Source organism: Thalassophryne amazonica, chromosome 19 (assembly GCF_902500255.1).
Source record: "Thalassophryne amazonica chromosome 19, fThaAma1.1, whole genome shotgun sequence".
In the NCBI taxonomy this organism is placed as follows: Eukaryota; Metazoa; Chordata; class Actinopteri; order Batrachoidiformes; family Batrachoididae; genus Thalassophryne; species Thalassophryne amazonica.
Genome location: NC_047121.1, coordinates 54,560,598 through 54,574,373, shown reverse-complemented (window position 1 = coordinate 54,574,373; position 13,776 = coordinate 54,560,598). Strand labels below are relative to the sequence as shown.

General features: G+C 46.9%; 1 protein-coding gene across 1 annotated transcript; it reads right to left on the bottom strand.

Moving 5' to 3' along the window:
• Nucleotides 1-12,844: 12,844 nt before the first annotated feature.
• Nucleotides 12,845-13,495, bottom strand: LOC117501204 (cytosolic-abundant heat soluble protein 2-like). Its single transcript, XM_034160062.1, has 2 exons — nt 13,367-13,495; nt 12,845-13,264 (listed from the first exon to the last, which is right to left on the bottom strand). The coding sequence occupies exons 1-2, from the start codon at nt 13,388-13,390 to the stop codon at nt 12,860-12,862; spliced, it is 429 nt and encodes a 142-aa protein (XP_034015953.1). The 5' UTR covers nt 13,391-13,495; the 3' UTR covers nt 12,845-12,859.
• Nucleotides 13,496-13,776: the final 281 nt, after the last annotated feature.

Genomic DNA, 13,776 nt, shown 5'->3' with positions numbered 1-13,776 from the left:
GTGTACCACAAAAGTTCTAATCCACCTTAGTAGAAGAAGAAAAATGTTTGCTTCAGATTTGAATTGAACACATTGTTTGAACTATGGACTTCTAATCACACCAAACTTATATTCATGAGTAAACGACCGTATTTTATGTCAGTAATGAGGTCCAGGTTGTTAAAAGCAGCATTTCTCCTTTAATTCAGGTTGTCTTATAGACACATGTTTAAGCTAACAGACAGCAGCTGGTTCTTGCTCTGTTGGCTTATTAGTGCAGCAGATAACTGAAACAATCCTTCAAATGGTGATACACGCATCAAATTCAGCACAAATACAGCTGGAGCAAAATTAATGGAGCAACTTTAACTTTTGACCCCTGTACAAACTGAAACTGACCTTTGTCACCATTCTTGCTGCTTTTACCTCATAACTCCATAACATTCAGTCACAGATTGTCCAAACTATACCTTTTTGGAATCTTTATGATCTGACAAATAATGTGGTGTAGTTTTCTATATGATTGGAGCATCTTTTAATTTTGACCCCTGTGTAATTCTTCAGTTGACCCCTACCTGGCTGCCTATTGAAAATTCAAGTGGCCAATCAGTTTGTTTTTTTTTTTGTTTTTTTTAAAGAGTTCATGTCTTTGGATTATTTGTGCTAAATGTGATGCTTGTATCACCATTTGTAGGATTTCACTCTAAATATTCTTTTATCTGCTGCACTATATATGAGATGCTGCTCCTCACTGTTTCTCAATTGCCCTCAAAAGTATTGGAACACTTGGTATTTCACACATTTTAATTTGTTTATTCCATTTCAAATACATTTTTTTTTCTAAAATTATCTTCCTTAACTCAAACTGAAAGCAAATCTCTCCAACTTGATATAAATTAATTAAAAATCTAAAATCCAGCTTCCAGATGAAGTGGTGTAGAGGAGAATTTTCTTAAAAAGAAGACCCGAAAGTTCAGCTACAATTTGACAGAAAGTACATTTGAGATGAAAGACTAGATTTGATGTTTTGATGAAAGAAACTTTTGTATTTCTTCATAATTGATGTAAATAAAGTCTAAGACATATCGCTCATGTTTCCATCCCATGACTTGTCTAAAAAAAAAAAAAAAAAAAAAAAGCCAATAAAACTCATTATTATTTACAGGTTTTATCAAGTTTTAGAAATTTGCTTTCAGTTTGAGTTTGAGGAAGATAATTTTAGAATTTTTTATTCTTTTTTTTTGTTGTATTTCTTGTATTTAAAATGGCATAATCAAATTAAAATGTGTGAAATTCCTAGTCTTCCAATACATTTGGAGGTCACAGTATCCTAACCTTATGATGAGTGCAAAATGAGTGTGGTATTATTACTGTTTTGTTTAAGAATGTGAGTAGAGCCACTTAGGTGCCTGGTGTTGAGAACCAGGGATGGTAGATTGAAAAGCTTTTTTATCCCATGGGAACTCTCCCTACCCACCTAAGCGGCTCAAGAATATAAACAGCATGTATATAAGTGACATTTACATGACAATTTATATGATAATATTGAGAAACTTTGAATATTAATTTACATCTACATTTTAAAAAATGCTTAAAGTGGCAGGGGGTTAAGAGGACTGTAATCACCTGAAAAGCAAAAAAAAAAAGAAAAAAAAGAAAAGAAAAATGCTTAAAAAGGTGGGGAGTATGGGGGGCAGAGCCCCTCCAGAAGCTGAAAGGGAATGAAGGAAAATGCTTAAAAAGGTGGGGGGTCTGTTGGCTTATTAGAAGCTGAAAGGTTTTTTGCCATGCTAATGCTTCCCTGAAGCATTTACTCAAAATAAAGTCTTAAGGACCTAAATGACATGGTGAGATGCTGACGAGCTTCGCTCATTCATGTCCGCGACATATACATACGAGGGCTGTCAATAAAGTAAGGGTCCTTTTTATTTTTTTCAAAAACTATATGGATTTCATTCATATGTTTTTACGTCAGACATGCTTGAACCCTCGTGCGCATGCGTGAGTTTTTCCACGCCTGTCGGTGACGTCATTCGCCTGTGAGCACTCCTTGTGGGAGGAGTCGTCCAGCCCCTCGTCGGAATTCCTTTGTCTGAGAAGTTGCTGAGAGACTGGCGCGTTGTTTGATCAAAATTTTTTCTAAACCTGTGAGACACATCGAAGTGGACACGGTTCGAAAAATTAAGCTGGTTTTCAGTGAAAATTTTAACGGCTGATGAGAGATTTTGAGGTGATTCTGTCGCTTTAAGGACTTCCCACGGTGCGAGACGTCGCGCAGCGCTCTCAGCCGCCGTCGTCAGCCTGTTTCAAGCTGAAAACCTCCACATTTCAGGTTCTATTGATCCAGGACGTCGTGAGAGAACAGAGAAGTTTCAGAAGAAGTCGGTTTCAGCATTTTATCCGGATATTCCATTGTTAAAGGAGATTTTTTTAATGAAAGACGTGCGGACGGATCCGCGCGTCGGGACACAGCCGACGCGGCGCGGCGGCACAGGAAAAACACCTCCGTGTTGATAACCATTTGTAAAATCCAGGCGGCTTTTGATGACTTTCAGTGGAGTGAGTATATGAGAAATTGTTTAACAGGCAGGACATGTTCCAACTTGTCCTTAAGGCTTTCAACAGAGGTGTTTTTCCTGTGGCGGAGCGTCGCGGCGGCTGCGTCCCGACGCGCGGACCCGTCCGCACGTCTTTCATTAAAAAAATCTCCTTTAACAGTGGAATATCCGGATAAAATGCTGAAACCGACTTCTTCTGAAACTTCTCTGTTCTCTCACGACGTCCTGGATCAATAGAACCTGAAATGTGGAGGTTTTCAGCTTGAACAGGCTGACGACGGCGGCTGAGAGCGCTGCGCGACGTCTCGCACCGTGGGAAGTCCTTAAAGCGACAGAATCACCTCAAAATCTCTCATCAGCCGTTAAAATTTTCACTGAAAACCAGCTTAATTTTTCGAACCGTGTCCACTTCGATGTGTCTCACAGGTTTAGAAAAAATTTTGATCAAACAACACGCCAGTCTCTCAGCAACTTCTCAGACAAAGGAATTCCGACGAGGGGCTGGACGACTCCTCCCACAAGGAGTGCTCACAGGCGAATGACGTCACCGACAGGCGTGGAAAAACTCACGCATGCGCACGAGGGTTCAAGCATGTCTGACGTAAAAACATATGAATGAAATCCATATAGTTTTTGAAAAAAATAAAAAGGACCGTTACTTTATTGACAGCCCTCGTATTACAAACAATTATTCACAAAAAACTGTCTCATTTGAATTTCCTGCACTTTCAGTTAAAATCATTGTAAAATTTTGGCATAATTTATTACCACCCTTGAAAAAATGTCAGCTACCTATTTTATAAACACTACCCAATCTAGAGCCCGTGGATTCCCACGGGAAATGTGCTAGTTAGCGTTGGATACATTTTAAAACAAAAACAAAAATCAGGTAACTTAGTATTTTCAAACTTGTTAAAGTGTGCCATTCAGTAATTTTTTTTTTTTGGCTTCTCCCATTTTTAATGGGATTTGTCCATAATCTGGTGTAATCTGAAACAATAGAAAAAATGGAGAACTGTGATTACATAGGAGTTTAGGCTCCAATTTTAAAAAATATCCTGATTTCCTCAATTATGTGATTGGGATGGAAATCAGGGCCAGATATCAACAGGAGACATCAAGTCTAAAATAACTCACTGAAGTTAACTCATATGGACAAATGATAACTATAACACTATGTAACACAATTTTTGTTCCTGGCTTCTAAGTGTTATATTTCAACTGCTTATGTCTAAAGTCTATGGAAAAATGACTACATTCAGCACAAACTTTGATTTTTTTTTTTATGTTCTAGAAAGTTCTAAAAGTTTCTTGAAATTTCTAGATAATTCTGGAAACTTGTAGAAAATTCTGGACAGTTCTAGCAGTTAAAAAATATTCTAGAAGACTACTCAATAGTAGTGAAGGCGAATCGAGAATATTCTTGAAAACAGACAAATTTCAAAAAATCATTGTCCTGATCACAGAAGCAAAGTTTCTGTGGAATAACAGCTATTTTCTATTTATTTAAGGCATAACAGGTTAGGAAAACACACTGTGTATGTTGTGTGGGCCGCTGAAGAGGAGGTACTGCTGGCCCACCACCACCAGAGGGCGCCCTGCCTGGAGTGCGGGCTCCAGGCACCAGAGGGCGCTGCCGCCTCACGAGAGCAGCCAGGGTGACAGCTGTCACCCATCACTGGACACAGCTGTTCCACTCAGCACGGAGGTATATCAGCAGGACGGCGTCTCCACCTCAGTGCCGAGATATCGCCTTGAGATAGAGGTAACCTTCTCTGCAGCATATTCTGTGTTATCTGATAATACTTGTTAAACCTTTCAGGACAGCTGACTACCGAAAGCCGATTGCTTGGATAAGTACTCACCTTCCTGCTTTATTGTGACGAGAGGTGGAGGCGGCTTCTCCCCTCTCCGTGTTACTGGGTGCAGCCGCATCCACACCTGTGTGTTTGTTGCTCTCTCTTGCCAGCAGTACCGGATCCGACGAGCGGAGGCAGTGGCCACCTGGGAATTCGGGACTTGGCGGTTCCAGTACTTCCAGGGTTCGGTGGCAGAGGAGATCTGGGTGGTTCCGGTTCGACTTGGACGGACGTCTCCTACCTTCGAGCCTGCCCACACGACACCAGCAGAATTCGGCTTAACCCCAAATTGTTGATTGTTGTATTGGTTGTGCTCGTTTCACAACAGTAAAACTTGTTATTTACCTTCTCCATTGTCCGTTCATTTGCGCCCCCTGTTGTGGGTCCGTGTTCCTACACTTTCACAACAGGATATCTCGGCCAGCGTCATGGATCCCGAGGGGCGTCAACCGGCTGTTGAATGGCCAATGGAAGAACAGGGCGCGTCGGCGTCTTCGGGAGGGGTAATCGGTGAGTTGCAGCGGATCCTCACCGCTTTCACCACTCGGATGGATTTAATGACCGAGCAGAACGTTCTCCTAAACCGCAGGGTGGAGGCTCTCGCCGCACAATTGGAAGCGCGCCCTCCGGGCGCCGCTGCGGCTCTCCCTCCCAAGGACCCTGCGCGTAATAGTGACGTTCCACTGGTCGTTCAACGGCCCCTCCCTCCGTCCCCAGAAGCATACATAAGCCCTCCAGAACCGTACGGAGGCTGTGTGGAGACGTGCGCGGATTTCCTTATGCAGTGTTCGCTCGTCTTTGCACAGCGTCCCGTGATGTACGCGACTGACGCTAGCAAAGTAGCTTATGTAATCAACCTGCTTCGCGGGGAGGCACGCGCTTGGGCTACAGCGCTCTGGGAGCAGAACTCACGGCTCCTTCATACATACGATGGGTTTGTGCGGGAGCTCAGAACGGTGTTCGATCACCCCAATAGAGGAGAGACCGCTTCAACCGTGCTACTGTCAATGAGACAGGGGCGTCGGAGCGCAGCTGCCTATGCAGTCGCCTTCCGCATCGCGGCTGCGAGGTCCAGCTGGAATAGCACTGCCCTCCGCGCCGCCTTTGTAAACGGACTGTCACTGGTCCTAAAAGAGCACCTGGTGGCGAAGGACGAACCGCGGGATTTAGATGGGCTCATCGATCTAGTCATACGACTCGACAACCGGTTAGAAGAACGCCGTCGGGAACGAGGCGAAGGGCGTGGCCAGGCACGCGTCGTCCCTCTCCCTTCCGGTTCCGACCGAGCTCCGCCCTCCCCACGCTCCCCTGTTCCTGTGCTCCGTGCGGCTACGGCTCCCCCTGCTGACGAAGCTATGGACACGAGCAGGGCAACATTTAGGGCACCTGGAGCACAAAGGAGGCGGGCCCACGGAGCTTGTTTTGTTTGTGGCTCGATTGAGCATCTTGCAAACGACTGCCCCGAGCGGTTAAACTCCAACGCCCGCCCCTAGAGACTGGGCCTGGGGTGGGCCGAAACATTCACGTGGGACACACCCACATTGCCACACGACTCCCAGTCACGATCCTGTATGAGGATTCAACCCTGAAGGCCCCAGCACTGGTGGACACGGGCTCTGAGGGGAATCTGCTAGACAGTAGATGGGCCAGGGAGATAGGGCTCCCTCTGGTGGCTCTTACCTCGCCTGTACAGGTTCGGGCACTAGATGGCTCCCTACTCCCGCCGATCACGCATAAGACACCACCAGTAACTCTGGTGGTGTCAGGTAACCACCGGGAGGTGATCGAGTTCTTTGTGACTCAGGCCACCTCCCGTGTGGTTCTGGGTTTTCCCTGGATGTTGAAGCACAATCCCTGGATCAATTGGCCGTCCGGGGTAGTGGTGCAGTGGACCGAGACCTGCCATCGGGAGTGTCTAGGTTCCTCGGTTCCTCCCGGCTCCCAAGCTAAGGAGGAGGTCAGAGTCCCGCCCAATCTGAGGACGGTGCCGGCGGAGTACCACGGTCTTGCGGACGTGTTCAGCAAGGATCTGGCTCTCACGCTTCCTCCTCACCGCCCGTATGATTGTGCCATTGATTTGGTGCCAGGCAGTGAGTTCCCGTCCAGTAGGCTGTACAACCTCTCACGGCCGGAGCGCGAATCAATGGAGACCTACATCCGGGACTCATTAGCTGCCGGGTTGATCCGGAATTCCACCTCTCCGATGGGTGCTGGTTTCTTTTTTGTGGGTAAAAAAGATGGCGGGCTTCGTCCATGCATTGATTACAGGGGGTTGAACGAAATCACGGTTCGCAACCGATACCCGTTGCCCTTATTGGATTCAGTGTTCACCCCCTTGCATGGAGCCAGGATCTTCACCAAGCTTGATCTTAGGAATGCGTACCATCTGGTTCGGATCCGGAAGGGAGACGAGTGGAAGACGGCATTTAACACCCCGTTAGGTCATTTTGAGTACCTGGTCATGCCGTTCGGTCTCACTAATGCTCCCGCGACTTTCCAAGCTTTGGTAAACGATGTCTTACGGGACTTCCTGCACCGGTTCGTCTTCGTATATCTAGACGATATACTCATCTTTTCCCCGGATCCTGAGACTCATGTCCGGCATGTCCGTCAGGTCCTACAGCGGTTGTTGGAGAACCACCTGTTTGTGAAGGGCGAGAAGTGTGAGTTCCACCGCACGTCTTTGTCCTTCTTGGGGTTCATAATCTCCTCCAACTCCGTCGCTCCTGATCCGGCCAAGGTGGCGGCGGTGAGAGACTGGTCCCAACCCACAAGCCGTAGGAAGCTGCAACAGTTCCTCGGCTTTGCTAATTTCTACAGGAGGTTCATTAAGGGCTACAGTCAGGTAGTTAGCCCCCTGACAGCCCTGACCTCACCAAAAGTCCCCTTCACCTGGTTGGATCGGTGCGATGCCGCGTTCAAGGAGTTGAAACGGCGCTTCTCGTCTGCACCCGTTCTGGTGCAGCCCGATCCTAGCCGCCAGTTAGTGGTTGAAGTGGACGCCTCGGACTCAGGGATAGGAGCGGTGCTCTCCCAGAGCGGGAAGACGGATAAGGTCCTTCACCCGTGTGCCTATTTTTCCCGCAGGTTGACCCCGGCCGAACGGAACTATGACGTCGGCAATCGAGAACTCCTTGCGGTGAAAGAGGCCCTCGAAGAGTGGAGACATCTGTTGGAGGGAACATCCGTGCCATTCACGGTTTTCACTGACCATCGGAACCTGGAGTACATCAGGACCGCCAAGCGGCTGAACCCCAGGCAAGCCCGCTGGTCACTGTTCTTTGGCCGTTTTGACTTCCGGATTACCTACCGTCCCGGGACCAGGAATCAGAGATCGGATGCATTGTCCCGGGTACACGAAGACGAAGTCAAAACGGAACCGTCGGATCCCCCGGATCCCATCATCCCGGAGTCCGCTATCGTGGCCGCCCTCACCTGGGACGTGGAGAAGACCGTCCGGGAGGCCCTGACCCGAGACCCGGACCCCGGAACCGGACCAAAGAACAGACTCTACGTCCCACCGGAAGCCAGAGCTGCAGTGCTGGACTTTTGTCACGGTTCTAAGCTCTCCTGTCACCCTGGGGTGCGAAGGACCGTGGCAGTCGTCCGGCAGCGCTTCTGGTGGGCGTCCCTGGAGGCCGACGTCCGGGACTACGTCCAGGCCTGTACCACCTGCGCCAGGGGCAAGACCGACCATCGAAAGACCTCAGGGCTGCTACAGCCGCTGCCCGTTCCACATCGCCCCTGGTCCCACATCGGCCTGGACTTTGTCACGGGTCTCCCGCCGTCCCAGGGAAACACCGTCGTCTTCACGATAGTGGACCGTTTCTCCAAGGCGGCCCACTTCGTGGCCCTCCCGAAGCTACCAACGGCCCAGGAGACGGCGGACTTCTTGGTCCACCACATCGTCCGTCTGCATGGGATACCATCAGACATCGTCTCCGATCGCGGTCCCCAGTTTTCCTCGCACGTTTGGAGGAGCTTCTGCCGGGAACTGGGGGCTACGGTCAGCCTCTCGTCCGGGTATCACCCCCAGACCAACGGGCAAGCAGAGCGGGCCAACCAAGAACTGGAGCAGACACTACGCTGTGTGACAGCCGCGCACCCGACGGCCTGGAGTACCCACCTGGCCTGGATCGAGTACGCCCACAACAGTCAAGTGTCGTCAGCCACCGGCCTCTCCCCTTTTGCGGTGTGCTTGGGGTATCAGCCCCCCTTGTTTCCAGTGGTTGAGGGAGAGGTCGGTGTGCCCTCGGTCCAGGCCCACCTACAGAAGTGCCGTCGGGTGTGGCGTGCCGCCCGTTCTGCTTTGTTGAAGGCCCGGACGAGGGCGAAGAAACATGCAGACCGGCGGCGGGCCCCGGCCCCCATGTATCGTCCTGGGCAGGAAGTGTGGTTGTCCACCAAGGACATTCCTCTGCAAGTGGACTCCCCAAAACTCCAGGAACGATACATCGGACCCTTCAAGATCCTTAAAGTCATCAATCCCGCCGCAGTGAGGCTCCAGCTCCCGGCCTCACTGCGGATCCATCCAGTATTTCATGTTTCCCGGATAAAACCCCATCACACCTCACCCCTCTGCACCCCGGGTCCGGCACCACCTCCTGCCCGGATCATCGACGGGGAACCGGCTTGGACTGTGCGCCGGCTCCTCGACGTCCGTCGAATGGGCCGGGGTTTTCAGTACCTGGTGGACTGGGAGGGGTACGGTCCCGAAGAACGCTCCTGGGTGAAGAGGGGCTTCATCCTGGACCCGGCCCTCCTGGCCGACTTCTACCGTCGCCATCCGGACAAGCCCGGTCATGCGCCAGGAGGCGCCCGTTGAGGGGGGGGTCCTGTTGTGTGGGCCGCTGAAGAGGAGGTACTGCTGGCCCACCACCACCAGAGGGCGCCCTGCCTGGAGTGCGGGCTCCAGGCACCAGAGGGCGCTGCCGCCTCATGAGAGCAGCCAGGGTGACAGCTGTCACCCATCACTGGACACAGCTGTTCCACTCAGCACGGAGGTATATCAGCAGGACGGCGTCTCCACCTCAGTGCCGAGATATCGCCTTGAGATAGAGGTAACCTTCTCTGCAGCATATTCTGTTATCTGATAATACTTGTTAAATCTTTCAGGACAGCTGACTACCGAAAGCCGATTGCTTGGATAAGTACTCACCTTCCTGCTTTATTGTGACGAGAGGTGGAGGCGGCTCCAATTTTAAAAAATATCCTGATTTCCTCAATTATGTGATTGGGATGGAAATCAGGGCCAGATATCAACAGGAGACATCAAGTCTAAAATAACTCACTGAAGTTAACTCATATGGACAAATGATAACTATAACACTATGTAACACAATTTTTGTTCCTGGCTTCTAAGTGTTATATTTCAACTGCTTATGTCTAAAGTCTATGGAAAAATGACTACATTCAGCACAAACTTTGATTTTTTTTTTTTTTTTTTATGTTCTAGAAAGTTCTAAAAGTTTCTTGAAATTTCTAGATAATTCTGGAAACTTGTAAAAAATTCTGGACAGTTCTAGCAGTTAAAAAATATTCTAGAAGACTACTCAATAGTAGTGAAGGCGAATCGAGAATATTCTTGAAAACAGACAAATTTCAAAAAATCATTGTCCTGATCACAGAAGCAAAGTTTCTGTGGAATAACAGCTATTTTCTATTTATTTAAGGCATAACAGGTTAGGAAAACACACTGTGTATGTTGTGTGGGCCGCTGAAGAGGAGGTACTGCTGGCCCACCACCACCAGAGGGCGCCCTGCCTGGAGTGCGGGCTCCAGGCACCAGAGGGCGCTGCCGCCTCACGAGAGCAGCCAGGGTGACAGCTGTCACCCATCACTGGACACAGCTGTTCCACTCAGCACGGAGGTATATCAGCAGGACGGCGTCTCCACCTCAGTGCCGAGATATCGCCTTGAGATAGAGGTAACCTTCTCTGCAGCATATTCTGTGTTATCTGATAATACTTGTTAAACCTTTCAGGACAGCTGACTACCGAAAGCCGATTGCTTGGATAAGTACTCACCTTCCTGCTTTATTGTGACGAGAGGTGGAGGCGGCTTCTCCCCTCTCCGTGTTACTGGGTGCAGCCGCATCCACACCTGTGTGTTTGTTGCTCTCTCTTGCCAGCAGTACCGGATCCGACGAGCGGAGGCAGTGGCCACCTGGGAATTCGGGACTTGGCGGTTCCAGTACTTCCAGGGTTCGGTGGCAGAGGAGATCTGGGTGGTTCCGGTTCGACTTGGACGGACGTCTCCTACCTTCGAGCCTGCCCACACGACACCAGCAGAATTCGGCTTAACCCCAAATTGTTGATTGTTGTATTGGTTGTGCTCGTTTCACAACAGTAAAACTTGTTATTTACCTTCTCCATTGTCCGTTCATTTGCGCCCCCTGTTGTGGGTCCGTGTTCCTACACTTTCACAACAGTGTACCCAGGAACAAAACAAAAATAAAAATTTGTTACATAGTGTAATTAGTGTTTAATCTGAACTGTGTATTTTAATGGTTAAACTTAATAGTGTTATCGGTTACTGGAGTTAACAGGTAAATTGAATAAATGTTCTGACTTCCACAACCTCAGCCTTACAGGAGATGTTTCACCATTTGACCTGATATGATCTTAGCTGAGGGTCAGTCTGTGAGCAGGCCCGTGTCTGAGTTGGGAGCTGTTGGGAGAGCAAATGCTCAGCTCAGGTTATGGTGATCAGCAGCACCTTGAGGTCATTCTCTCAGTTCACATCATCAGGAATACAGAGAGACAGACACATAATTTTATTTATGTATTTTTTAATCAAAGCCTGTTTATCTCCGCCTATCATGTGGTAAGTCTGCAGTAAGCAGCTGCTAAAAACCGAGTGAGCGTGCATGACACAGACTAGTGAGGGAAGCCACCAAGACAACTGTGAAGGAGTTTTAGGCTTCTTGTCTGTGTCACATTTTGAGGCAAATCCAGATCTGATTTGAAATCATGGATGTTGTGGACACATATCCTGGGTGAGACTCAGAAAAGGATGAAATAGTCCTGAACTTTGAGTATGTACATGTTGACTGTGCAGGTAGTTTTAAGTTTTTCATTCACCAAATGTGAGTAACATATGAAGAGTTCAGATGCAAAACCCAGTATCTCCAAAACCATAAATTTTTAGTTGACACCAACATGTACTTGGCTGTCAAGGGGACCATCAGTGTGCAAAATATGAAAGAATTTGAACAAACTGTTATGTCATGTTAATGATGAAAGTCTGTGCATTTCCACCTAGGGTTTCCTTTAAATCTCCATTTTCAACTGCATTTTTCTCCATTTGAAAAAAAAATGACTTACTGGGTTTTGCATCTGAGCTCTTCATATTCTAGGCATAATTTTGTTTTATTTTGAGATAGGTATTTTGAGGAAGACACTATTTTATACAAACCAAATTTTACATGAGAAAGTTTTATCTATGACACAAGCAACAGCGGCCTCCAGTGGTCAGCGAGACCCTGCAATTAGCAACAAGACTTCACAAGCAAATGAATAGGCCGGTCTGTTTAATTTCATTAATTTATTTGCGTAATAAGAGATGCCAAACTGGTATAAATTAAGAGGTCCACTGGGCCTCATTGGTGTCCATTTAAACCCCAAATTTCAGACTTGACTATGCAGTAGTTTTTAACTCACTGACTCTGACTCCTTCTCTTGTCCTGTAAATCGCCATGAAAACAGACCAATTATTCATTTAACTTTTTTTACTCTTTTGTTCTGGACTTAACTGTGCAATTGCTAATTTGCTTGAATGTAAAAAAATCTAAATAATGGATATGCAAAATTAAGCCATAAAAATACAAAAATCTTTATAAAGTGCTGTAAAATATGTATTTTTCAAAAGAAATCAACTGTCATTTTACATGTGCTAGAACAAGGCACAATACAGGACTTTCTTTCAGGATGAATCTCATTTAGCCTGGGAAATGTGTAGTTTTAATGTGGATGGATGAAATCTCAGATTTCAACTTTAATATGTTAGTACATTTGAAATTAACTTAATTCATAAAATGTTGCTAACTTGGGACTAAAGGCATAAAAGTAGCACTGGTGTGTGTGTGTGTGTTTGCACGCCTGTAAAGTACATTGATAACTGTGTAGTTGTTAGTTTTTAATGAAATTTTCTTCATCATGGGTCAACAGGACACTTCATTAAAAAAGTCAAAAATTGCTGTTTCTCACTCACTCACTCTCTCTCACACACACACACACACACACACACACACACACACACACACACACACACACACACACACACACACACACACACACACACACACACACACACACACACACAAATTTGTGAAGATGAGAACAGGAGCACATTGTAAATGTTTATTTAAAATGATTACAGTGAACTATATTGATTTTAAATAAACAAATAAACACAAAGGTTTATTTATCCCAGTAGTCGAGTCACCCTTCACTGCAGTCTTTGTTATTTTGTGAGACATTTAGCTGAAAGGAACCCTGCAGCAGCACAGAGCCCAACAAAAGCATAAACCCAAGGACTCTGTCTCCTGGATGTTTTCTCCTTTTCATATGCGGCCTTCTGTTCTTCCAGCTGTCTGAGGAATTTGCCCTCTTGTTCCTCCTGTTGTCTTTTGCTGCTGGCTTTCTGTTCTTCCAACATTTTCAAAAATTTGGCTTCTTGTTTGTGCAGTTCCCTTCTATTGGTGGCCTTCTGTTCTTCCAGCTCCTTATTGTACTTTTCTTCTGTGCCTTCCACGTCTTTGTCATAATAGTCCATCAGAGCTGCCAACTCTTTCTGTAAGTCATCTTTCATATCTTCCAGTTGCTTCATCAGATGTGTGTCATTCTCCCCCAGGAGTCTTGGAGACAGCTTTGGTTTTTTTTTCAGAACACAAATACGTGGTCCACATTAGTACAACAGAAGACATTTAGCCCTGTGTGCACTCAGAAAAGATCAGGGGGTTGTACTTACTGTCCTGGACGGTGATGGTGACATTAGCCGGGCCGGATGGATGCTTCACACCTCCCTCAGGTTGTTGCATCTTGGCCTCCGTGCTCAATGTGAAAGTTTAAAAGAGTTTCTGAATTCGGACTTTCTGATGTTGTTTATCTCCTCACTCCGATGGCAGTTTTTTTTTTTTTTTTCAGTTGCAGGCGTTGTTCACTGGCGTTGCTAAGCATGTTACTAACGAATTACCCGGATGGTCAACCGTCTCGGATTTCAAAATAAGTAGTGCATTGTGCTTAAACAAATTAAATTTTAAGCAAAAAAAAACAAAAAACAAAACAAAAAACACCTCGTGGTGCTGTGACATGTTTTGCTTTCATCTGCTGTTTTAATTTTATTATATGTGTGTGTTTGTGAATCTTTGATTTTACTGA

What these genes read in the sequence shown, in the direction of transcription:
- LOC117501204 (XM_034160062.1), bottom strand. Translation starts at nt 13,390, where the DNA reads ATGTCACCATCACCGTCCAGGACA. An exon ending in CACCATCACCGTCCAGGACA is followed by an intron (nt 13,265 to 13,366) that starts GTAAGTACAACC and finishes AAAAAACCAAAG; the next exon opens with CTGTCTCCAAGACTCCTGGG.